This window comes from Delphinapterus leucas, chromosome 7 (genome assembly GCF_059928025.1).
Source record: "Delphinapterus leucas isolate spDelLeu-1000000601 "Yukka" chromosome 7, BTC_Dleu_Yukka2, whole genome shotgun sequence".
In the NCBI taxonomy this organism is placed as follows: Eukaryota; Metazoa; Chordata; class Mammalia; order Artiodactyla; family Monodontidae; genus Delphinapterus; species Delphinapterus leucas.
The window spans coordinates 14,926,249-14,953,298 of NC_143135.1; the positions used below are offsets into that span (position 1 = coordinate 14,926,249).

The following is a 27,050-nucleotide window of genomic DNA, read 5'->3' on the forward strand; positions in this document are numbered from 1 at the left end:
CTAGAATGGGCATCCTCGAGGGGGCTCTCGTGTCTCTGGACTCCTCTCCAGACCGGGGCCCAAGGACACCACACAGAACCTTCCCGTGCTCTCCCACTGCAATGCCCCCGCCGCTGCGGGACCGACCCCTGAGCTGCGGCAGGAATCCCATCTCCCACCTCTATCTTGGTGGAATACCCAGCAACATGGCCAACAAGTGGCATTTCCAATAGCATCATGTCGCACCAACAGCTAAATTCAGTCCTTCCCTCTCTCTGTGGTTTCTGTGGGAGACAGAGGCTGGCACTGGGTGACTAGGCATATGTGATTTCGGAGGGCTTCTCCTCTCCCCAGTCTCCAAATGTTCAAGAGCCTCAGGGTTTGCGATGGGCCCCTTCATCTTCTATAAAATTGTCTTTATTTCATCATCACTTTCGCATCAGAGTTCAGCTGGATATGGAATTCTAGACAGATGAACTTTATTTTCTTCCAACAAACAAAGGCTACCAAGAAGGCTGCCACAGGCGCTTAAGCAGCCTGCCGTTAGTCTAGTGTTGTTCTTTCGTGCGTAATCTGTCTATGGTAAATTTTAAGACTTCCCCTGTATTCTTGATTTTCTGCAGTTTCACTATGTGGCTTTGAAATGGAGATTTACTTTTGAAAATTCTCCTCATTACTGGTCAAGCACATTACTTGATAAGGACTTATTTCAATTCTGGGAAATTCTGAGCTATTGTGCTTTTGAGCACAGCTTCTCAGTCATTTTCTCCAGTCTCTTCCAGCAGAATTTCTATTAAACAGATATGGTAGGAGCCCAATCTATTCTCCATGTCTTCAACTGCTCTTTCATAATTTTCCCTCTTTATCTTCCTGGGTGATGCTCTCAGAAAATTTCTCAGAACTCTCTTCCAATTCACTCATTCTCTCTTTGACTTTGTCTGGTCCAGAGTTTATCTGTCTGCTGAGGTTTTTCCTTTCTTTCTGGCCTTCCTTTTTATTTTATTTTTTCCTTCCATTTTAAATGACTACTTTTAATGCAATCAATATTTTTCATTCCCAGGATTTTCAATTGGTTCTTTTTCATACCCATTTTTTCTTATTCTGCCTCTTTTTTGTTTCATAGTGTTGTGTTCCTTCTTCTTCTAACAGCTTTATTGAAGTATAATTAACATATAATATAACATTTGATAAATTTTGACAAATGTATATATCACAGTCAAGATAACAAACATATCCATCACCCCTAAGAACTTCTTCAGGGCCCCTGTAATCCCTCCCTCCTGCTTCTCTCCACATCTCCCTTTCCCAGTCCACAGGCAAATAGTAAGCTACTTTCTGTCACCATAAATTACTTTGCAGTTTTCAAGACTTTACACAAGTAGAATCAAACGGAAGGCATGTCTACCTTCACTCAGCACAATTATTTTGAGATTTGTTCCTACTGATGTGTGTATCAGAGTTTATTCCTCTGTATTGGTGAGTAGTATTCCACTGTTTGGATGTGCCACTATTTTTTTTTTTTTAATCTCCTTATTGATGGACATTTGGGTTGTGTCTAGTTTTTGGCCATTACAAATAAAGCTGCTAAGAGACATCACTAATAAATCTTTGTATAGACACATATGCTTTAATTGCTCTTAGGCAAATAATTAGTAGTGGAATTGCTGGGACACATGGTAAGAATATGTCTAACTTCTAAGAAACTGCTAAACTGTTTTCCAAAGTGTTTGCACCATTTTACATGCCCACCAGCTGTGTGCGGGATTTCCAGTTGACTCACATCCTCACATACTTGGTATGAACAGGCTTTTTCATTTTAGCCATTTTGATGGGTACGAAGCAGTATCTCATTGTGGTTTTAATGTGCATTTCTCTGATGACTAATGATACTGAATATCTTTTTGTGCACTCATTTGTCAGCTGCATTGTCTTCTCTGGTGAAGGGTCTATTCAAATCTTTGGCCCATTTTTTAAATAGTGGGGTTTTTTCTTATTGTTGAGTTTTGGGAGTTTTAAAAAAATATATTTTGGATACAAGTCCTTTATCAGGCATATGTCTTACAAATATTTTCTCCTAGTCTATGGCTTGTTTATTCACTCTTTTGGTGGTGTCTTTCTAAGAGCAGAGGCTTTAAATTCAAACAAACAAATAAAAACTCACTGTCTTTTTCTTCTTAATGGATGTTATCCTTACTTTATTTCTTTGAAGATCCTAAGGCTGTGAGTGTTAATTATCTATTATCCCTTTCATCCACAGTAACAGAACCCCTGGATTATAACCGAATACCTGGCTACCTGTAATAACAGAATACATTTCTTGGCTTCTCCTTTGGCTAAGTTCTGGCCAATAGAATGTAGGTGGAAGTGTCATGTGTCATCTTCCTGAAAACATCTTTAAAATACAGCTGATAGGGCTTCCCTGGTGGCGCAGTGGCTGAGAGTCTGCCTGCCAATGCAGGGGACACGGGTTTGAGCCCTGGTCTGGGAAGATCCCGCATGCCGTGGAGCGACTAGCCCCGTGAGCCACAATTACCGAGCCTGCGCGTCTGGAGCCTGTGCTCCGCAACAAGAGAGGCCGCGATAGTGAGAGGCCCGCGCACCGCAATGAGGAGGGGCCCCCACTTGCCGCAACTAGAGCAAGCCCTCGCACAGAAATGAAGAGCCAACACAGCCATAAATAAATAAATAAATAAATAAAATTTTTTTAAAAAGGCAAAATTCCTTAAAAAAAAATACAGCTGATACATGCGCTTCTACTATCCTGCTGCCTGGAATGCAGATGTAATGGCTGGAGCTCTAGCTATCAACTTGGACTATGAGGCTATAATCCAAGCATTGAGACAGTGATTAGCTGGATCAAGCTTGATTCCTGAGGACTTAATACAGGCTCAGAAGGTATTCACAGAAGAAAACTTAATTCCTGTTTTGCTCGAGCCACTGTTATTTTGAATCTCAGTGACTCACAGTCAAACCTACTCCTGATTCAGATCTTAGTTATTTTAAATTCATTTTCAGAATATGCTACTATTTTTATTTTAATTAGAGTGAATTCATTTGTCATTGTTTTTGAAGGCTGTCTTTGTAACATTAGTTTTCTTCATTAGTTCTGGAGGTTTGGTCCAGAGGCTCATCTTGAGTAGGAGTTTGTCTGCCTACCTCTTGCTTTTTCTCATTTGAAGCAGTCAACCTGGCTCCCCTTTCCACCTCACCTGGGGCACTTCTATTTCATAGTACCCTACAGGAGCTAAAACTGATTGCACTAGACTAGAGCCCTACGGGCCTTTGTTTTCAGTTCTGTGATCACTTCATGTTTCTCTCCTTCTCTCTCTCTCTCATTTTTTTTCTTTTTCTTCTCTTTTTTTTTTTGGCTGGGGCTCAAACTGTGAACCCTCAGTCCATCTGAATTGTAAGCCCTCATGCCCCCTCCACACACATCTTCTTTACCTATACTTTCTCTGGACATTCACATCCATTTCCACACTCTCAATCTGTTCATTACTCACAGATTTTCATCTCAAGCCCCAGGTGTGAATACCTGATTTCCCATGTGACACGCCCCCTTGGATATCTCACTGGCTGCTCAAACTCACCTCAGGCTCCACCCCCAAGCCTGTTCCTCTCATTTTCCCCATCACAGTATTTGAAACCACCATCCACTCAGGTTTCAGAAAGTCATCCCTACCAAACCCCAGTGAATTGTAACACTTGAAATGAATGAACTGTACAGTATGTGAATTATATCTCCACAGAGCTGCTAAAAAAAAAAAAAGGAAAGTCATCCTTCATGCCTCCCTCTTTTTTAAATTTTACTGAAGTATAGTTGATTTACAATGTTGTGTTAGTTTCTGCTGTACAGCAAAGTGATTCAGTTATACATACATATATTCTTTTTCATATTCTTTTCCATTATGGTTTATCACAGGAGACTGAATATAGTTCCCTGTAATATACAGTAGGACCTTGTTGTTTATCCATCCTATATATAATAGTCTGCATCTGCTAATCCCAAACTCCCAATCCTTCCCTCCCCCACCTCCCCTCCCCCTTGGCAACCACAAGTCTGTTCTCTATAGCTGTGAGTCTGTTTTTGTTTTGTAGGTATGTGCGTTTGTGTCGTTTTTTTAGATTCCACATATAAGTGATATCATATGGTATTTGTCTTTCTCTTTCTGACTTACTTTGCTTAGTATCATAATCTCCATCCATTTTGCTGCAAATAGCATTATTTCATTCTTTTTTATGGCTGAGTAATATTCCATTGTGTACATGTACCACATCTTCTCTCTCCATTCATCCGTCGATGAACATTTAGGTTGCTTCCATGTCTTGGCCATTGCAAATAGTGCTGCTGTGAACATAGGGGTCATGCCCCCCTCTCTTGATCCCCACATATCTAATCCCTCAGCAAGTCCTCCAAACCAAATTTCAAAACTGCTCCTGTCTCCACTGCTTCCTGCCATCATCAGCTCTCCTCCAGACAACTACAAGAGGTCCCTACTAACCTCCCTGATGCCATTTTTAACTCTCCACTGATTCTCCTCAAAGCAGCCAGAGGAACCTATTAATGTAAATTAGATCATGTCACCCACCAGCTCCAGAAGGCATACACTGTACTTACAATAAAATTCATACTTAGGTTCACTGCCTTGAAGGCTTGTACGACCTGGTCCCTGCCTACCTCCCAACTTCTCTCAGGCCTCTCTCTCCCCCTTCACTTTTCTGCAGCCACAATGCTGTAAGAGTGAGACTTCACGCTGCCTGCCACCTCTTTTCCCCACTCTTAAAAAAAATGATATTCATGAAATATCTCAAGCATTCAGAAATTATAAAGAGTAATGTAACTGACCACCTTGTACCCATCAGTGAGAGCCAAAAACAATGACCACCAGCCATTTCTGTCCCGGACCTCTGTCTCCTCCTGCTTCAGGAAAATACACAGATGTTGTTGAAGACCATCTCTGCCTCCAATTCATTCTCTTTCCCACCCTCTCTCCGTCCTGAAGCTGGAACGGAACCTTCTCAATTTCACTATACAAGGATTTCTTCTAAAAACAACGTACAGAACCATTTTGCATGTTTGTACAGTTTACAGAAATGACACCCAATTGAAGGTATTATCACTTTGGCAACGTTTTCTAAGTTTCACACGGCTGGTCCCTTCCTATCTTTTGGGTCTCGGCTTCTGTCACTTCCTCAGAAGAAGGTTTTCTTGACCTGAGCCTCAGGTAGGTTCTCCCCTTCCACACCCTGACCTCCACATGCCTCTCTCAGTATTATCTCTATAACACTGTCCTGTTGCTTCCTGTTAGAGACCCAATTGCAGGGTTTATCTACTTGCCAATGTGGTAACTGACTGCCTTCTCTTTAGACCATAAGCTGGTGACGGCCAAGCGCACGGCTATCTGCTCATGACAGTGGCCTGGCCCCGGTTCCTAACACGGGGCACGGCACACGGTAGAATACTGGTTGAATGAATGAAGGATTGGATGAAGAGCCAAAGTATATACTGTTAATACTTGAGTATAAAGGAAATGAGTGGCGTGCTGGAGCTGGCTCGTACTGGCTAACGAGCGCTGAGTGCGCAGTTTTCCAGAATCTCATGAACCAGTTGTGAAACGCAGCCATCATTAAACATTAAATTATATAAACTTACAATTCAATACATTCTGTTTTTACAAAGGTAATCTATACCCAAAGTTTCCTGATTATTTTACTATATTTTACGATATCAATGTTCTCGAGGGTATTGGCATCTACCGTATCCGCATGGTAGAAATACTATAGAATAACTGTCATGATATATCTCTTCCCAGCTACTCATTTAATGCCTTCATGTTGGCAGCTTGAAACCAGCCATGCTGGGAGCCTTGACATCAAGAAAACTGGCACATGTATCCTGCAGTACAACCATCAGGCAGCAGCAGGCTGGTAAATATTTGCTAGCACATCACTCCGTATGTTTGTACGTGCATAGACAGCCTGGGAGATGCGTGTCAAACTCTCACCTCTGGTTACCTCTAGAGGGGAGGGCAGAGGGAAGGAGGATGAAGCTTTTGCTCTGTTTGTCTAGCTACAAGACTATACTGTCTCCGTGGCTTAAAACTCTCAGACAAAAAAAGAGAAAACATGCAGCTCAGGCTTCCCCTCCCCTGGCAATCTCCCCAGATGACACCCCAGTCTACAGGGACCTTCCCCTGGAATCTCAGGGAACCCTGTACTTTATCATAATACTAATCACGCTTCATTATCATTTCCAGGTTGCTCCTTTCTCTCCGCGGGGAAAAGAGAAGCATCTGTAGGTCCCGCAGCCAGTAGCAAGAGCACCTAGTGGGTAGTGAGAGTCACGGAGCCCGAGGAATCGGCCAGAGTCTCAGCGTCACCACTGACAAGCTGAGTGGTCTTGGGCAAGTGACTTCCCTGGTCAGGCTTCAGTTTCCTCCCCTGTAAAAAGGGGTAAAAACCAACCTTGCAGCACTGCCATAATGACTGATTTGGAGGCACTCCATAAGAGGTCTCTATTAGCACTGGGATCGTCATGGTGATTATTAAAGGGACCAAATGTTCGTTATGATTAATTCTGGGTGGTAGGGGTCAACAGTAGTTGTAATCAGACTTTTTGCAGCTTCAGCTGGGCCGAGAGGCCTGAGTGGGAGCCGTGAGGGACACAGGAGCTGCCTAAGGTCTCTGTTGCTGGCTTCAGATCCCCCTAAGATCTCCGGGTTTGCTGAGGGATGTTTCTTGGCTTATCGTCCCTGTCAGTCAGGATTTTCTCCAATCGAGCATTCATTCATTCAGCAAATATCACCAAGGGAGCAGCTACAGTGACAGACTCTGGGGATAAAATGGTGATCTGGGAAGACAATGTCTTTGCTCTCACAAAACTCACAGTCCAGGGGATGCAGAAGAGAGGCCACTGTGCTGTCGCGTGGTCAGCAGTGTGGTGGGGAATTCTGTGGAACACGGGAGCGCAGAGCTGGAGCCCTGTACCTGGTGGTCAGTGGAGGGCTTTCTCAGAGGGTGTGGGATCTAAGCTGCAGTCTTGGAGAAGAAGAGGGCGAGGGGGTTCTAGGTGGAGGAAGCAGGGGCGCGCAGGATCACGGAGGGTATTTAGAGCACATCACATGTTACTCATTAGCCCTGCCATCCGAGTAGACAGCGGGCTGTGGGCCTCAAGTCCTGCGACTGAGATGGTCCACGAAGACCCGGTCAGGGCCAGATGCTCGGGACCAAGCCCAAGAACACTGGTTTCCCAGCATCCTCCTTTGCCTCATCCTTCAAGGTCGATTCCTTGGCCCTTCTGAACCCAGCACTTCCTGGACCAGCCCAGACTCTGAACACTGTGATGTGAGAAGGACTTTGATAACCTGGGCCTGACCAGAGAAGGACGACCTGCATGGTAAGAGGGTCCCTTAGACTGGAGAAGAAGAGGCTAGAGAAAGCAGATCCATCATCAAATGTGGGAAGGACCACAATGTGGGGGAGGGCAGGCAAAACCAGGACCACTTAGAGGACACAGGCCTGAACTCGGCGCGAGGGATATGCATGCAGAACGGTCCTAAGATACATGTTCTAACATGCAGAACCGTCCTGCAATGGAACAAGAAGCCTTGTGAGGTGGTGAGTTTCTTGCTACTGGGAGTATTTAAGCAGTAGCAGGATGACTCGTTGTCAGGGAAGCGGAAGAAAGAATTTCCCCACGGAGTGGAAGTCTGTCCTAAATGACGTATAAAATTCTGTCTAAGAATTTTATGATGCTATGTGGACAGATCCTCAGAAAATAATATAAAAAAACATAAGGTTTGGCTCCCTGGGTCAAGCATGGGTCCATGTGGACTAGAACACTATTTCTGACCATGGTAATAATTAACAGAGACATCAATAATAAAACATCACCCGCTGCCATTGATGGAGCAATTTTACTGCGCCAAGTACTCTGATCTCACGAATTCTCACAATTCTGTGAAGGTAGCTACAACTATTGTCTCCATTTTACAGACTAGGAAACTGAGGTTCAGACCCAGTAGGCAACTTGCCTGAGACCACAAAGGAAATGTGTGGGGCAGCTAGAGTTTAGACTCTGCAGGTACAGCCCTTGCTCTTAAGCGCTCTGCAGAGTGATGGATGTCACCCCAGGCTCCCCCGAATGACCTCATCAGAATCAACGAGGATCGTGTCCTGGGGCCCTCTCCGGTGGACTTCCAGCTTTGCTGCTGGTTTGAGCAAATCATTATCTTTCGCATACCGATGCGAAGGTCGGCATTTTAACAGGGAGGAACATTCTGCTTTGCGGCAGAACGTCTGCCACAATCGAGGATTCACTGTTGGACTCCTCTAAATGGTGCCATAACCAGGTGCTGGCAAGACTGGATTTTTAAAAACCTGATTTGCCTGCAACTTTCCAGGAACCCAATGAATCCATAAAACGTTCTGATTTTCAGCTCTGCAACTCCTCGTAGAGCAAAGCGGTTACAAAAACGATCTGTGAAGCCACTGACAGTTGACAAAGCTCTTTCACATGTCTCAGATGCTCCTCCCAGAAGCCCAGGAGGCAGGCGGCATCACCTCAGTCCCGGGCCACTTCCCCAGGCTGGCTAGCTGAAACGTAGAGAGACAAAGAGGCCGGCCTGAACTTGAACTTGAACTCTGGCTCCTGCTATGCCTAGAAACACGGAATGAAGAACGCTTAAATTGAAAGGGGGCCTCTGAGATTATTCAGGGCCTGGGTTCCTAACTTGGTGTCTATGGATGGACTTCGGCCAGGAGATGGGGGGCAGTCCCTTAAAATGTGCATAGCATTTTATGAATATATATGAGTATAACCTCCTAGGTATATGAGTATAACCCCCTAGGTATACGAGTACAACCCCCTAGGTATATGAGTATATGAGTATAACCCCCTAGGCATATGAGTATATGAGCATACGAGTATAACCCCCTAGGTGACTCACGAAGGCTCAAGAACCATGATCTAACGCAGCCCCACACCTCCCGCACCACCATTTAACCGACGATGGAATTAGTACAGTCAGCGCTATGTATCTGCGGGTTCCACACCCACGGATTCAACCAACCAAGGATCAAAACTATTTTTAAAGCTTTTTTCCAGAAGTTCCAAAAAGCAAAATTTAAATTTGCCACACACCAGAAACTATTTACATAGCCTTTACAACAATTTACATAGCATTTACATTGTATTAGGTATTATAAGTATTCTAGAGATGATTTAAAATAGGAGGATATGTGTACGTCATATGCAAACACTGCACCATTTTATAGAAGGGACTTGAGCACCCATGGATTTGGGTATCCATGGAGGCCCCTGGAACCAATCCCCGCCGATTCTGAGGGACAACTGTACATACTTCCTTTCCTTATTCTATTTATCAAATTTCAAAAAGGCCCTGGAGACCTGGTAAATGAGGCATGTTTACATACAATCCCAAATTCCGCATCCAGGTTTTACAACTGTAATTTCACTCATCACCCCCAGCCGGTCCTGAAACCCACGTGAAGCTAACTGGAGATAACACAGCTGCAACGTGCTCATCACCTACTACACACCAGGCACGCGACAAGCATGAATAATAGCAACTCATGGGGTACGTTCCATTAGATTGTGCACCCTCATTTGATGGATAAGAAAACTAGAGCTCAGAGAAAACGGTGACCAGCCCCAAAACATGCTTCTTTCAAGTGGGAGGAACGTGAGTCCAGAGCCCTGTCACCAATGCAGACAGCTCTTCCTTTCCCAAGTCCCTCTGCTCTGTCTGGAAAAGGCACCCGCAGAAACGACCACCCTCTACCCTGAACACATTCAGCCTCACTCTCCTTGGTAATAAATCTGGCTGTTGGTGAAACTGATGAAATGAGCCCTTGGACCAGGACTTGTGGAGCGGGGTCAGGAAACTGGCCTGAATCCTGTCTCTTCATTATGCCTGACATGAGGGTCTTGGGGCAAGGGTGGGGGAGATAGCCAGGAGAATGTGCCCATCTGGGAGGCAGCAAAAATGCAAATAAGAATGGGCATGCTGTCAGAGAGAAATTAGCGAGCAACAAACTTTATACGTCATGCTACAGACCTGAAAGTTCTTCCTGGTTAACGAGGCAGAGGGAGGTGGTGACAGAGGCAGAGGGAGGTGGTGACAGGGCAGGTGTGAAACTCACCCCGTGGGGTTATTCAGAACACAACCTGTACACCCATCATGGGCAACTCTCCCTAATAACCAGTGAAATGGACAAGAGACAGAAAAAAGCAGAGAAAAAACCCAAAGGCCCACAAGGAGATATTGCTTCACACCTACTAGGATGGTTAGAATCAAAAAGGCAGGTAACGGGGCTTCCCTGGTGGCGCAGTGGTTGAGAGTCCGCCTGCCGATGCAGGGGACACGGGTTCGTGCCCTGGTCTGGGAAGAACCCACATGCCGCAGAGCGGCTGGGCCTGTGAGCCATGGCCGCTGAGCCTGCGCGTCCGGAGCCTGTGCTCCGCAACGGGAGAGGCCACAGCAGTGAGAGGCCCGCGTACCGCAAAAAAAAAAGAAAAAAAAAAGGCAGGTAACAGTAAATGTTGGAAATCAGAAGAGAGAAATCAGAGCCCTCATATACTGTTGGTGGGAATGCAAGACGGTCCAGTCACTCCGGAAACAGTCTGGCAGCTCCTCAAACAATAAAACATAGAGTTACCATATGACCCAACAGTTCCATTCTGAAGCACGGACACAAAGATGGGAAAACATATGTCTACACAGAAACTTGTACACAAGTGTTTACAGCAGCATTATTCATAATAGCCAAAAGGTGGAGACAACCTAACTGCCCACGCAAGAATGCACAGATAAACAAAATGTGGTATATCCACACAGTAGAATATTATTCGGCCATAGAAAGGAATGATACCTGTCACAACGCGGACACACACCTTGAAAACGTTAAGCCACGTGAAAGAAGCTGGTCACAGAAGACCACATAGTATATGATTGATTTCGTTCACATGAAAAGTCCAGAATAGGGAAATCGATAGAGACAAAGAGTAGAGGAGTGGATGCCTAGGGCTGGAAGGGAAAGAAGGGAAGAGGCGGGTAACAGCTAAAGGATGGAGTTACTTCTTGAGGTGATGAAAATGTACTAAAACCGACTGTGGTGATGCTGCACATAGCTGGGCACATACTAAAGACCATTGAATGACACGCTTTAAATGGGTGAATCGTATGGGACATGACATCCATCTCAATAAAGCAGTTTAAAATATCCGCCAAATCTTCATCAACAGCAATCAGACAAGGAAAAGGAAACGACCTTATGTCACTGGATTGAAAAGCCTTCCCCAGAGAAAAGGGTGTGTCGGTGGCAGTGGGAAGACCGACAGATGTCACGTGGGCATCTAGACAGTCACATTCGGGGTTGGAGATTAGGAGCTCAAGCTTTGGTTCGGAGACCTGCTTCCACACTGCATGGCCTCAGACAAGTAACCTGGCCCTTTAAGCCCCAGTTTCCCAGTCTGTAAAAGGGGGATGATAATACCTATCCCATAGAACGGTTGTGAGGATACAAGAATTAAGACACACAAATCCTTCAGTGCCCAATGAACAACAGCAATTGTTGTTGCTATTATTATGATGCTTGCCCACCAACCCTAACTAGCATTTGCTGAGGACCCACCGGGGTTTAAGTGGTGCTGAATTTGGCTCTGGGGGTATAAATCAGACAAGACTTCTCCTGGAGGAATTTTCAAACACCAAGAAACCCCCAAACCCCTGTTATTAAAGCCAGAAAGTTCACTAGAGATGAGTGTTTCTCAAAGTCGGGTCTTTGGACATGTTCTCAAGATCCAAAAGTTCTAAGAATGTTTAATTCAATGTTTTCCTTAAAAAAAAAAATCAATACATGGGAATCCCCGTGAGATTTCTGCCCCACAAGGGTACTGTGCTTGTGGAAACTCCCTGGTGGTCCAGTGGTTAAAACTCCACGCTTCCACCGCAGGGGGCCTGGGTTAGATCCCTGATCTGGGAACGAAGATCCCGCAAGCCCTATAGCGCAGCCAAAAAAAAAATTAAAAAAGAGTATTGTGCTTGTGACTGAGTTGGCACCCGTGGTAGACTGAATTCTTGGCGCAGCTCTCGCCCCTCCCTATCACCCTGGCCGTGTGACTCCGCACTAGACTCTGTCTTACAGGTGGCCCATACTTCTTCACTCCTTGACCTTGGGTTCAGCCACGTGACTTATTTGGCCAATGGGGTGTTAACACGCATGATGCAGACACGGGCTTGAAACGTGCTTGTGAGGGTGGGCTTGCCTCCGGGATGAGAAGAGCTTCCCCAGGGAGCCTCTGCTTCTTCAGTCTGGGCCCAGAACAGACACACTTGGAGCAGACTTGGCCCCCGGTGAGCAGCCAAGCCCAACTAAACCAGCCCAACCGCAGGGAACCAGTGGACACACCAGAATCAATGAGGATCTGCAATCAACCAGCAGATACCCCAGCAGGGCTCAATGATTGTTGTTCTATACGCCAGGGGTCAGCAAACCAGGGCCTGCAGGCTTAATCCAGCAACCCCCAACTGTTTTGTACAGCCCACCAGCTAAGAATGGTTTGTACATTTCTAAATGGTTGAAAATAAATCAAAAGAAGACTATTTCATCATGTGAAAATTACGCGGAATTCACATTTCAGTCTCCATAAACAAAGTCTTACTGGAACGCACACACCTCCGGCTGCTCTCACACTGCAATGGCAGGATTGAGTAGTGTGACAGACACTGTATGGGCCGCAAAGTCTAAAATACTTACTATCTGGCCTCTTAACACAAAAAGTTTACAGAGCTCCATTCTATTCCACTGCTTGTCCCATCGTAACAGCTGACTGTACAACACCAATTATGACTACTTGCCATGAGCCGATGAAAAAAGAACAGATACCAAGTTTAATATGTAAATGATGCATTCTGGCAAAGACTAAGAAACATCGCGGCAGTTGCATTAATGAAAGATTTCCCAGTGTTTTAAATAGAGACAAACAAAGAAAAGTGTCACGTGGCACACAAAAGCACAGGCATGCCAAATGCGGAAGAAGCTGTGTCTAAGTAGTATTCACCCTATAAACAGCACGTTAGTTTCAGTAAAACGTTATCCAACACAGGACATTGATTTTGTTCATTTGAATTATGTTGGTTTGTATAGTTCTGTTCATTTTATATTTTTAAGTCTGTCTCGGTTTTATAGTTGTTTAAAAGCTATAAGAAATGTGTTTATCTAGTTTTTAATGTTTAAACCTTTTAAAGTAACTTTAGAATAAAATTAATGTAACACTGGGACCCCATAAAGAATAAAAGTCAGACACCTGACCAAAGTGCACATGCAAAGATGCTCAACATCACCAGTCATCAGGGAAATGCAATTAAAACCACAACGAGACACCAGTTCACACCTCTCAGAATGGCTTTCACCAAAAAGACAAGAAATAACAAGTGTTGACGAGGATGTGGAGAAAAGGGAACCCTTGAGCACTGTTTTGGGAATGTAAATTGGTGCAGCCACTATGGAAACCAGTATGGAGGCTCCTTAAAAAATGAAAAATAGAACTGCCATATGATCCACTAATTCCACTTCTGGGTATTTAACCGATGGAAACTTAACACAAAAAGATATCTACACCCCCATGTTCACTGCAGCATTATTTATAACAGCCAAGAAATGGAAACAACCTAAGTGCCCATCAACGGATGAATGGATAAAGAATATGTGGATAGATATACAAAGGAATATTCTTCAGCCATAAAAAGGAAGGAAATCCTGCCATGTGCAATGGCATGGATGGGCCTTGAGGGCATTGTGCTAAGACAAATAAGTGAGATGAAGACAAATGCCGTATGATCGCACTTATATGTGGAATCTGAAACAACAAGCAAACAAACCCTGAACTCATAGATACAGAAAACGGGTTATTGCCAGAGGCGGGAGGTGGGGTGTTGTCAAAATGCAGGAAAGGTGGTCAAAATAAATTACTCCTGGGTATGTAATGTACAGCACAGTAACTATAGTAAAATATATACATATATTTTTAAAAGTGGCCTCAATGTAACAAGAGTGCGAAACACAACTGCAGTGGAAGTGCTGAGGAGACAAGGAATGTTGAAGGTCAAGTTAGAAGCCGGCTTATAGTGAAAATTCAGAAGAGTTCAGGATAGTTTTTCATGCTTTATTTTTGTTCCATATAATAGAGTGTGAGAATTACAGACTCAGTTCCAGCCAAAACTAGTTCACTAGCATATTATATTTGGGGTCGGGGGGGGGGATATCTTTGGTTTGGTTCATGATTCAGTAACCAAACTACCAGCATTTATAAAAGTTATACAAGCCAAGCCATTTAATGCTTCTGATATTAAGAGGAATCTTAGGGTTGAGGTACATATTTTTATTCCTGGAAAAGCTGATATTGAATCAATAGTGTTTGAAGATCCATAACATCTTAGAACATGAGAAAAGCAACTTTTTTCTAGCATCATCTTCCACTTTTCCTTCTAAGCACATCCTGTACTTCTGCTATACCCCATTACCATTCCGCACCTCAACTTACACATGTGCCCCTGGGCCTTTGCACATGCTATGCCCACTGCTTGTGATTCCGTGTTCCCTCATTTCCTGACTCTGTTGGCCACTCACTTCAACACATCCCTCAAAACCTAGTTCAGGCTTAGAAGCAAGGACACCCCAGGAGCAATGCACACACCTAGTGCCCAGAGATTTGAATTCTAAATACCATTTCTCACTAAAGCAAATTAGAGCTCCTAAGAGAGACGGCTAGAACATCTTCTTTGGGACTTCCCTGGCAGTCCAGTGGTTAAGACTGAGCTTCCACTGCAGGAGGCACGGGTTCGATCTCTGGTCAGGGAACTAAAGAACCTGCATGCCACGTGGCATGGAAAAAAAAAAAAAAAAAGAACTTCTTTGCACAGGAAGTAAGGACATACTAAAAGAAGGACAAGAAGCCAGTCTGAACGGGTTCCTGTTGGCCAAATCTAGGGCAATTTAAAGCTCAAAATGAATAATGACGGGAATGGACCAGAACACACTGAAGAAAAAAAAGAATCCTTGAGTCCATACTGATACTAAAAATAACTTTAAGGAATGGGGTGGGGGAGAAAGTTGAGCACTTTTTTTTCCTAACAGAAGAATGTCAAGTCGTAAGTGTAGAAGGAATGGTTACAAATCATTTTGAACCATGAAAAATAATTGATACAGGCAAGAATCAACAATAGTTGCTAAAAGCACTGGGTTAAAGAGAAGACAAACGGACATCACGTGTTCCTGCTATCTGCAGTGCGAAAGACAAAACACCCTCTGTGCCAAAAAATCTATAATCTGAATCTATCATGAGGAAACAATCAGACAAATCTAAACTGTGGAACGTTCTACAAACAACTGTCCTGAACTCTTCCAAAGCAGCAATATCGTGAAAGAGAAAACACAATGCAGGGAAACTGTTCTAGAATAAAGGAGACTAATGAGACACGACAAGTAAATGCAATGTGTGATGCTTGAGCGGGTCCTGAATGGAGGGAGAACTACCAAGGCCGTTACGCAAAGGCAATTGGGAAAATCTGAATATGGATTGTAGTCGAGACAGTACTGTATCCATGGTTAAGTTTCCTGAATATAATAATTATATTGTGATTATACAGGACAGGGGTCAGCAAACTACTGCTGGCAGGTCAAATCCAGCTCCTCATCTATTTTTATACAGCCTGTGAGCTAAGTGTGGTTTTGCTTGTTGTTTTTTTAATAATTGAAAAAATTTTTTCTTCGTATAATTTCATTTGATTTTCAAAACTTGTGAAACTCGAATTTCATTTGAACTTATATGAAATTCACATGTCAGTGCTTACAAATAAAGTTTTATTGGAACTCAGCAACGCTCATTCATTCATGTGCTGTCTACGGCTGCTTTCATGGCACAAAGGCAGAGCTGGGTAGCGGTGACAGACACTGCATAGCCCATGAAGCCTGATGTCTGGAACTACATCTCAAACAGTTTAGAAAAACCCAACGAAAAAGAATGTGTGTGTGCGCGCGCGCGTGCGTGCACGTGCCTATAGGTAGATATATGGAGAGAGACTGAAGCAATTGTTATAAAATGTTAGCAGCGGGCGAATCTAGATGCAGGGTGTGTGGCTGTTGATCATACTATTCTCATACTTCTGTAGAGTTTGAAATTTTCAGAATAAAGAGTTAATAGAAATTAACAAACAAGCATGAAACTCACTTGCTCAGACTCTCTCACACACACACAGAAGCCCAACCTGTTTCAAATGGGCCTTCTTTCCTTCCTGGACCAGCCCCTTGTTCTTCCCTTCTCTGAGCCCCACCCCACCCCCTGCTCCCGCTGACATCTTGCACTGTTGCACCTGTCTGCTCACACTTCATCTATCCCAGCTACTCGGGATTTCTCAGACTCTGTTCTGGAGGGCGTCATGAGCTTTTGCACATCCAATTTCAAGTTTTAAAATAAATCTCCATTTTTACGATGGAAGCTGAAATGGAAAACACTGAAACCCCATTTCACGTCTGCTTCTCCCCAGAACAGTAGGAGCCTGGCAGGCAGAGAGGCTGGCTGACTGCGGGGGAACAATCCCACCACACAGTGTCTTCTTTATAAGGAGGCCTGGGAAATCTCCCATCCAGTCTCTACCCAGAAAAGGAGACCTCCTCGGGAGCTACCTGGGACTTCTCGAGTTATGGCCAGAAAGTACTGGTAGCTAAGCGGGCTTGCCTTTCCCCAGTGGCTGCCGGATTGGGGCCTTCTATAGCTAAAAGTGCACACACAGGTCATTATGGTATGCATTTTTAGCCTCATTCCTGGCTCCATTTAGGGTCTCCACCCTTGTTTTTCTTTCTTCTCTCTCTCTCAGTTTTAATATGCTATCATGTTATATTTGATATACGCTGCTAGGCTGCCCTAAATCCCTTCTGGAACCAGACTGGGTCTCAGTGAAAAGCTGAAACAGAAACCCTGTGCTGGCCTCCTCTTTCTCTGCCTCTTACCAAACCATATGGCTGCCTGGCGCTCCCCAAGCATCTCATGCCTGCAGCATCGTCTCTGGCCGGCAGTGCCTGGGGGCAGCCTGGCAACCTTGGCAATGACTTATGGAGTCTATGATTTCCAGTGAGATGAGTAAGCAGAGGAAGGGGAATTTCTTTTCTAAACAGTCAGAAGTGAGAGCAAAACTCCTTCCAAGGAGGCCAGGCCATGAAGGAGAGATGCAAAGTGGAAATGGCCATTTGGTGCATCTCAACCCGGGCCCTGTCCCTGCAGCACACTGTACACAGTGGGACCAGCTTTCCTCCAGGTTGAGGGGAGGTGGAGAGGGACCTTGTGCTGGGCAGGAAGGATGAGTGGAACAGAGTCGACCAAGGCCAGGATGTAGGCATAGGCCCGACAAGTAAGGGAGGTGGAGAGGACCAGGAGGCCGAATGAGAAGGTGGGTTCTGGAGGCACACTGCCCAGGTTTGAACCCCAGCTCAGCTACGCACTAGCCGTTTAGCTTTGTGCAGAATGACTCGTCCTCTCCAGGCCTCAGTTTTCTCAGCTGTGCAATGGATAGAACAATGCCTGCTTCACAGGGGCATCGCTAGGATCAAATGAGATCATCCTGTGAAGTGCTGAGCACAGACCCAGACACGTAGTAGGCGCTCAATAAGCATTAGCGGCTATGCTTATCCTTGTAGCACCACCATCGTTTCTGCTGGAGGGGACTCTATATACTGAGTTATGGAAGGAAATGTGTTGTGTTGGACGGAGGCCAGAGCTTCGGAAGGCAGGCAGAAGGTCAAGAACAGACAAGTATAGCTTTGGGACAGGATTTGACAGATGAATGCAGTTTATTTAGGATGTGGAGTTTCCGGATCCTGGTCCAAAGTCAGGGCCGTCGTTCAGCCCACCTTTCCCCCTCTCGCACCATTCAGCCAACCCATCATCTGAGCAGGCAGAGCCATTCCTCATTCCTGCTTTTCCCCAGCTGAGGCCCCAACTGAGGACAGACACACACACACACACACACACAGGCTTCAACGCCTCTCACTTCTCTGCATCACAAAGGTCAAAGCCTCCACGTGGTCCTGCGACCTCCAGCCATACTGTCCCTGCACCCATGCGTATGCCGCAGCTCAGAGGCCCGTGGAAGGAACCTCCAAGGAAGCAACATTGCTGCCTCTAGCCCTGTCCCTGAACGACAGGCCACGAACAGATGGAGCTGGTCTATGACCACGCTGCAAACTCCAGAGCTTCCTATTATCCCTTTTCTCCAGACCTGGACCCATGCCAGGCCACGAACCTGGGGAAGCTATCTGCTTTAGAGACTCCAACCTTTCCCGGCTGGGCTGTCCCAAAGGGTAGACTCTGATGGGAAAGAAGGGGACCCTACTAGCCCTTCCCTGGGCATGACGCTAGATTTTTCTCCCCTGAGATTTTCCTGCAGGCTGAGAAGGCATCAGCCTCCTCTGCTGAACTCCTACCCATCCTTCAAAACCCATCCCCAATTTGCCCAGCCAAAACCAACTCCCCTTCTGCCTACCCCTACAGCCTACTGCAGAACCACAATCACCAGCAAAACTCTGGGTTGGGAATAGGCCTCCTGCCTCCCCATCTACCTCAGTCCCCGCTCCCTGTGGCTGAACCAAAGGCTCTGTAAAAACAGAGAGCAGGGCTTCCCTGGTGGCACAGTGGTTGAGAGTCCGCCTGCCGATGCAGGGGACGCGGGTTCGTGCCCTGGTCCGGGAGGATCCCACATGCTGGGCCCGTGAGCCATGGCCGCTGAGCCTGCGTGTCCAGAGCCTGTGCTCCGCAACGGGAGAGGCCACAGTGGTGAGAGGCCCGTGTACCGCAAAAAAAAAAACCAAAAAACAAAAAACAGAGAGCAAACTTCTTGTATTTGTGTTACCTCCAGAACTTCCTGCTCAGTGCCCAGTGCATGGGAGTTGCTCTGTGTCTGTGAGGATAGACTGAATTTGGACACATAACCACATTCACTGCTCCCCCTCCTTAGGCATGTCTCCCCACGATGGAACTCCTTAAAGCCCCAGGCATCACGGAGGGATGCTGTCTTTGAAGGAACCCAAGGTCTGACAGGTACCAGCTACGGAAGTTGGGGCTGCTTGCTTGACCTCTTCAGTCCCGGGTTCCCTTATCTGAACGAGAAGGGCAGCCACCTCCACCTGTGGGACTGTTTTGAGGGAGAATGTGGTATACACCTGGCATATAATAATTGCTCAATGAGCAGCCAGACTTTGAAAACAGCCAATCACCCTTGCTGGCTGCCCCTCCTCACCTCCCACTCACATCTCAATCCACGGCAATGTGGCTTCCACCCGTGAAACTGCCCCTGCCAAGGACACCAAGACCTGTGTGCCAATGGGCTCTCGATCCTCAAGCTTCTCGCCCTCTGCAGCACTGACCCCACCGCTCAACCCTTCCCAGGGCTTCAGCTGCATATATTTATATGCTTGGTTTTCCCTCCATACCCAGGCATCTGCCCTCGGCTGCTGACCCACACACACCGACGTGCCTCGGGACAGCGCCACCTGGGCATCTCGAGGGCACCTCCATCTCTACCCATCCCAACCTGAACTCGCCTTCTCCTCAGTCTCAGGCTACCAGCTCTCTGCACATTTTAGCAGATGTGCCCCCAAACACAAGCCCACTGGATTAGTGCCCTACTACTGCTGTAACAAACGGCCACAAACACGGTGGCTTAAAACAACACAAATTTATTGTCTTCCTTTTCTGGAAGTAAGGAATCCTAAAATCAAGGTGTTGGCAGGGCTGAGTTTTATTCAGGTGGCTTGAGGGAAGACTCTGTTTCCTGGCCTTTTGTAGACTCTGCAGGCCTTAGCTCCTTCTCCATCTTCAAGGCCAGCAGCATAGGGTCTTCCAATCTTTTCTTTCTGACTCTAACTCTCCTGCCTCCCTCTCATAAAGATGCTTGTAACTGCAGTGGGCCCACCCCAATAAGCCAAGATAATTTCTCCATCTCAAGGTCCTTAACTTGATCACGTGTGCAAAGTTCCTTTTACCATATAACACATTCACAAGTTCCAGGGATCTGGACATGGCCATCTTTGGAGAGCCATTGTTTGGCCTACTATAGTCACCTCCCTTCACCTGCTCCAAATCTCTAGGGTATCCCTCCGGGGACAGACAAAATGTTGGCCCACTTCCTTTCTACAACCAGTGTCTCCATGTGAACCTTCTTAGGTAATATAAAAGCCTACCCATCACGCCTTATCTCTACTGTATATTCAATCATTTCTTCAGCAGGACTCCCTCCATTGGGTTTTTTAAGGAAGTTAATGTCTCATTAACAAACTCCCTTGACCCCAGTCTTCCCTCAGCCATCACCCTTCCTGTCTCTCTCCTCCACTTATTTCTAATCAAACTTCTGAGAAGTGACTATACCAGTCACCTCCATTCTAATGAGGTTCCCATCTCATTACTCTTCTGCAGGATTTCTCAGCCCTGGTGCTGTTGACAACTGAGGCCAGATCATTCTTTGTTGTAGGAGGCTGTCCTATGTATTATAAAAGGTTTAGCAGCATCCCTGGCCTCTTACTTCTAGATGCCAGTAGCATATCTCCATCTTAAGTTGTGATGGCAAAAAAAAAACATCCAGACATTTCCAACTACCCCAGAAAGGGGGCGGGGGGTATAAATTGCCCCAGGTTGACAACCACTGGCTTATAGTAACAGCTCTTGCTAAAGTCACCAATGACTTCCCTGGCACTAAATCCAGTAAATGCTTTCGAGCCCTTCTCTTGCTTGGATTCTCAGCAGAGTTGGACATTGTTGGACATTCTGGCCTTCCCACCTCAGGCCACTCTTGCTCTGGCTCCCCTGCAGGATCGAGCTCCCCTGCTGGACCGCTCACCGTTGAAGTTCCTCAAAGCTTAGTCCTTAGGCTGCTGCACCTCTCGCTCAGCCCGTTCTCCCTGGGGGCTGCCCTCCAGCCCTCTGGCCCCACGGATCACCTATGCACAGGTGACTCATGAAGTAACATCTCCAGTCGCCCTTTCCAAGCTCTGAACCCATATATATAAAGCTGCCTAGTTGATATCACTACTTGGATATCTTGGCATCACTCAACAAGATATCCAAGGCATCACTCCAAACTCAACAAGCCCAAAACCGAAATCAGGATCTTCCCCTCAACCCAGTCCCCTTCTGGCATTCCCCATTTCTCACAGAAATTCACCATTCCTGACCTGTAGGGAGAGGAACACTGCAGGAGTTGTTCATGACACTTCCCTCTCCCTTACTTGGGCTAATAGGTCTCTTCCCAAGTCAAATCTCTTTCATCTCTGAAGTAGTTCACAAACCAGTTCGCTTGTCTCCATGTCTCTGCCCCACCCTAGCTCAACCCTCCACCGTCACCGACTTCAAGAACGAACACAGTCCTCCGACTGGGGTGCAGACGTCCATTCTTGACCAATGCCTCCACCCCATCAGTTCTCCAGCCTGCAGCCAAAGTCACCCTTTCAAAACATAAATGAAAGCTTTTCGCTGTTCTTAAAATGGAGAACGGAAGTCCCAGTTTGGCCCACTGGGCCCTACATGACCCAGCTGCTGTCTCTTCCAGGCCCATGTTGGCTGCACTCCAGGCACACTGACCTCCCAGTTGCTCAAACGTACCGTGCTCTCTTCTGCCACAGGACCTTTGCTCATGGTGCTCCATCCATCTTGATGCCCCTCACCAATCATCACCCGGTGGGAATTCTCTTCCTTCAATCACAGCTCAACTGTTAGGAAGCCTTCCCCGACTCCTGGCCCCATCAAATCCCTTGGTTGATCACTTTTCTCCTAGCCCCACTGTCTCTCCGTTACCTTTCAGAGTCATAATGTTACATTTATTTTTATTTATTTATTTATTTATTTGTGCGGTACGCGGGCCTCTCACTGTTGTGGCCTCTCCCTTTGCGGAGCACAGGCTCCGGATGCGCAGGCTCAGCGGCCATGGCTCACGGGCCCAGCCGCTCCGCGGCATGTGGGATCTTCCCAGACCAGGGCACGAACCCGTGTCCCCTGCATCGGCAGGCGGACTCTCAACCACTGCGCCACCAGGGAAGCCCCATAATGTTACATTTATTGAGGCTTATCTTATTCTTTAATTTCTTCCATCTTCCTCACAGTAAATTCTATGAGGGCAGGACTGATGTCTGATCTGGTCCACCATTGCGTCCCCAGAGCCAGCCCAGTGCTTGACATAAAGCAGACCTTCAAGAGGTGTTTATTTAAAGATAAATGAATCATCTTCCTACCCCCAGCCTGCCTCTCTCTACTGTCCCATGTCCCCCTATCTGTGGTCAAGTTTGGTGCCTGAAAGTCATCATTGATAATTTTCGAATCTGAAAATCCCTCTTCCTCACCTTCACATCCTGTCTATCAACGAATCTAGGGGATTCTCCCCGCTAAATCTCTCTCAGACGTGCCCACCTTTAGCACTTGAGTTTAAGCCACCATCTTTCCAGATGTGAACTCCCACTCCAGCCTTTTACCTAGAATCCCAATTCTCCATTCTGCAACCCACCATGTCACACCTCTGCTTGAAACGTTCCGATGGCTTCCCCTGACCCACAGGACGAAGGATGCACTTGTCATGGCCTATGAAACGCAGCATGATCTGGCTCCCACCTCCCTCTCCTGCCAATTCTCGCCGCTCTGCCTCTCAGGCTCACTGCTGCTGCCCCACCGGACTTCTTAGGTTCCTCTCTCTCAGCTGTTCTGCCTACATGGAGCATTTTTCCATCCCCCTTCTACTAACTGCTACTCATTCTTCAAGTCTCAGACCAGAGGAAGTCTTGACCAAATCCCTCAAGTAGGCCAAGAACAACAATAATAGCTGACAGTCACTGCGTGCTTACTAAAGGCAAGCACGATTCTAAGAACTTTGCAGCGTTGACTCATTTCATCTTCACCATCAGCTATGATTATCCTGGCACAGAGAGGTTCAATGACTCATCCAAGGTCACATTAGATAGTAATTAGCAAACCTGGCTGACATGATGAACTCAGGCTCCAGGCCCCAAATCCCAGAGCTCTGTGAACGCTGCCATCTCCCTGTGTACCCAGAGCGTCCTGTATTCCCCCTTCAGTAGCAATTTGTCACATGTGCATGTATTTGTTCACTGCCTGTGCTCCCCACCAGACTGTCCACTCCCAGAGGGCAGGGACCGTGCCTGTCTTGTTGGAAGCTTTACCTCTAGCATTGGCTATTACTGCTTTTTTAGCTGAACGTCATGCTATGCATCCCCACAGTCCCAGCTCCAGGTCACCCACTCCAGAGGAGGGCTGGGGTAAACCCTTCATAAATGTCATAGAATGGCCCGCCAGACACACGCACGAGGGTTCATGGAGAAATTGCCCCACCACTGATTCCGCTGACTACTGCCAGATGGGGCTCCTCCGCATGGCCCTTGGCTACCAAGGGTCACAGGGGCAAGGGGACAGCAAGATCCATCATCCACGTGTCCAGGAGTGATGGCAGAAAAGCTCTGGGCCAGGCTGGGCCAGCGTATGGCTCCCCCTGCTGGTTTCCTTCCATGTTCGTGGCACCCTTTTCCGAGGCACAGCCCGGGAGACACTCACCAGCCACGAGAAGAAGCCAGCTGATTTGTCCTGGGTGGAGATCTGCCCCTCATAGGGGCCGAAGATGTGGCCCTTGGGGATGACCTCATTTATGCAACGCACGTCATTCTCCCCACTGGCTTCCTTGACCACCTCCATGCCCTGGGGGATGGTGAGGGCCGCCCGGTCTGGGATGCCCACAGGCACCGGCGTGTCGGACACAAACACCGGGGGACCATGGTTCGGGCACTCATCCACAAAGTACTCCTGGCAGGACTCGCAGACTGGAGGGATGGAAAGAGGAAAGAGAGCCTCAGTTGGGAGGTAGGACCCCCATGGAGGTGGCTGAGGGGCTGATGGGAGGCCCACCCTGAGGACAGCGTAAGCCAGTGGAAAGTACACAGCATGGGACTCGGGAGTCCCGGCCCTGGCTCCACCCCAGCCAGTCACAGGCCCCTGAGTCTTCAGTAGTGATAACTCACTCCCTTCCCTGGGGACTCAAAGGACACACCCACCAACACCAAGGAAGCCAGTTTGAAAAAACAGAAGAAAGATCATGACTGGAGTCAAATAGGTCTGGGTTTGAATTGCAGCTGTGCATCTGTGAGCTGTGGGACCTGACGCAGGTGGTACTTAACCCTCACCAAGTCTCAGTGTCCTCCCCTGGAAAATGGGACCAAATAATGGACACCTCAGTGGCTAATGGTGAGGATTAACTGAGGCCTGGACCTGTGTCTGGTACATAATAGGTGAGTGTCTATCTTCAGTATCCTCACTGCAAATTCCCTAAGCAGAGATGGGATGGAGGGTGGGGTGGGGGGTGAAGGGCACGCAGAGTGGCCAAGAGTAGCCCCAAGCTCCACTTACACCAGAAGTCCACTTGCTGGAAGCTTTTGGGCATGATGAGGTCACGCTTCCCCTTCAGTTTCCTGGGCTCCACTTCCATGGCGGAGGGGTCTGGTCTCCTAGAGCTGGCCAGGACAGGGGCCAGTAGAGAAAGCACAAAGTGATCAGAGTGAGAGGCTGGTGGGCAGGGAAACCGAGGACGTGACCGGATGTGAGGCAGGTGGAGGAACCCCAGCCCACCTGCTTGCTCAGTGCAGTGGGTAGTGGAAAGGTAGGAGTCCTGAGACCTGGGTTCAGGCTTTCTTGGGCCACTACTTGGGTTTTTCTAGAGCCTGTGCTCACCCCTGGTCCTAGGAGTTGCCCAGAGCAGAGTATGGAAGATGAGTAAAGCATGGGATGTCTTCCCAGGGTCTCCCATCAACCCAGCCCAGCAATGCTCCCCCCCTTCTCGCTCGCCTGTCCCCACATTGAGGCCTCACCAGGGTTGGCCATACTCCTGGTCGCGGAGCGGTGAGCAGACCTCTGTCTTCACCACCGTCACCATCTCCCCCACGGCTGCCTTGGTCTGCGCCAAGCACTCCTTCATGTTCTCAGTCATTCTGTCCTGGGGACGCGAAGGCGGGACCACCACAGGAAGAGGATCAAAGAGACAGGGGAAGAGGGGTGAGTGGCAGAGAGGGCAAGCGGGGGTCTCCTGGAGTCTGGTTACCCTCCCTGCCATCCCCAGAGGAAGCGCTTGAGAACACAGACAACAAAAACAGCTGTAGCCCGGCCAAGAGGAAATGCCATTTCTATCCCGGGCTGGTCCTGGGGACGACTGGAGCCACCAGCCCCATGGGGTCAGGGGCCGGGAGTAGCTCAGGCCAGGAGGCAGGGCTGAGAAGCACAGCCTGTACCCCAAGACCAAAGGGCAAAGGGTACGAGGGACCCACAGGAGCCTCTGCACAAAACCCTGCAATGGGGAGCAGGGGAGGGATCGACTCAAGTCCAGCTGGGGCCAAAGGGGGCAGGCAGATGAAATGGGCCCCGAGCGCCTGGCTGCACAGCCCCTCACCCAGGGGCTGCCAGGGAATGCAGCCAGGCTCGCTTCGCCAGCTCAGAGCAGGTACAGGCGGGGCCTGGGGGTCCCCGTGTGGGCCGGCCCTGACTCCAAGCCCCACCCAGCTCTCTCTAGGGGAGTCTCCCTAGCCCGCAGCTTACCGCCCTCCTCCACCACCGCGCTGGGCTTCAGCCCCTCCCTTGGCACCCCAGGGTCCTCATGCCAAGCCCGGGGACACTCTTCTGGCCAGAACAGCGCTCAGCTCGGGCTGGGAGCACGCTCGGCCCCCGGACTGGGCGAGCAGCGTGTGTGACTCACTACCCGGGGCCCCGCTGGCCACACCCCTGCTCCTCGGCTAATCAGCCCCCTGCTCCCCACCGGGGCCCCAAAGCCGCCGGCAGCGGGAGGGGTGTGGGGAAACGTGACGGCCTGCCCCCTTCTCCGAGCCGGCGGGGACTGGGGGCGCGCGGAGGGGGGCGGGGGAGGCCCGGGCCGGGCCGAGAAGCCCCGTCCCAGCCCCCCACCGCCCCCCCTGGGACCCCCAGCTCCTGAAGCCCGCGGGTCATCCCGGCTGCGTGTCCGGCTGGGAAAGTGTGAGATCCCGAGATCCGGCCGGCACTGCGCACCGGCCGGGAGCAGGGGCGGTGCGGGGGGCCGGGGAGGGCGCGGGCTCGCTCTCTCCCTCTCACCAACCTTCCCGGCGGGGTGCTCCCTGCCCAGCCCGGCCCTGCCCAGCGCCCGCCCCCCGCCCGCCAGGCCCGGCATTCCTTGCGGGGGCATGTGGCTTCTTGCCGGCCCCGGGGGCACGCAGTTGGCTGGCGGCCGGGAGGGGGGCGCGCGGGGAGCGAGAGGAAGCGGGCGCCCGGGAGGGGCGGCGGGAGGGGGCCCCGCCTGGGAGGAATTCCAGCCCCTCCCGCGGGCCTCGGCCCCCACGCGGGCCGGGGGGCGCCTCGCGGGCGTCTGGTGAGGATGATAGCGCCGGGGAGGCTGGGCCCCGCGGCCCACCGCGCGCCCTCCCAGCCTCCGCAGCCCCCTCGGTACGGCGGCAGCGCGGCCTGGGGCGCGGCCAGAGCGCCAGCGACACCCAAGTCGCTGGCCACGCACCGCAAGCCCGCCCCTTCCCCACCTGCGCGGCCTAGGGTGGGGACCGGCGTCTGCGAGGGGCCCCAAGGTTGGTATTTGGCTGACCTCATAGCCCACGAAGTGGCCCCCAAGCCACCCGTGAGGTGGGCAGGGGTTGGGAGTCAGCGAGGCAGGAACTTAGAGCTGGAAGACGTCCAGTGACTCGCCCAAGGTCACGCAGCCCATTCCTGGCGAAGTCTGCACTGGAGCCTAGGGCCTCCTCTGAGTAAATGGGAAACAGCAGGACCCCGAAATGTAAGCGTTTTGTTTCAGGACTGGTTCACTTTCACGCCACACCCTCAGTCCAGTCTTTTTCTAGAAGTATCACCCGAATCACCCTGGGGTGGGTTCAGGACTCAGCCCATAGGTGCAGCTGCCAGGTGGGGGCAGGACCCAGTGGATTTATAAACGGTCACAACACCCCTGCCCTAAGGAACACTTCTCAACTGCATGGACAACATT

The 27,050-nt window shown here is 48.7% G+C and overlaps 1 protein-coding gene across 2 annotated transcripts in view; it reads right to left on the reverse strand.

Annotated features, from left to right (window-relative positions):
• The window catches only part of PRDM11 (PR/SET domain 11), an 81,212-nt gene that overhangs the window by 23,015 nt on the left and 31,147 nt on the right, over nucleotides 1-27,050 (reverse strand). For both annotated transcript variants that reach the window (XM_022592179.3, XM_089914898.1), the window contains 3 exons: nucleotides 24,907-25,031; nucleotides 24,449-24,552; nucleotides 23,603-23,865 (listed from right to left, as the gene is read on the reverse strand). In XM_022592179.3, coding sequence (XP_022447887.2) covers nucleotides 23,603-23,865; nucleotides 24,449-24,552; nucleotides 24,907-25,025 — 486 coding nt within the window. In that variant the 5' untranslated portion in view covers nucleotides 25,026-25,031. Of the gene's footprint in view, nucleotides 1-23,602; nucleotides 23,866-24,448; nucleotides 24,553-24,906; nucleotides 25,032-27,050 lie in introns of those variants that run through there.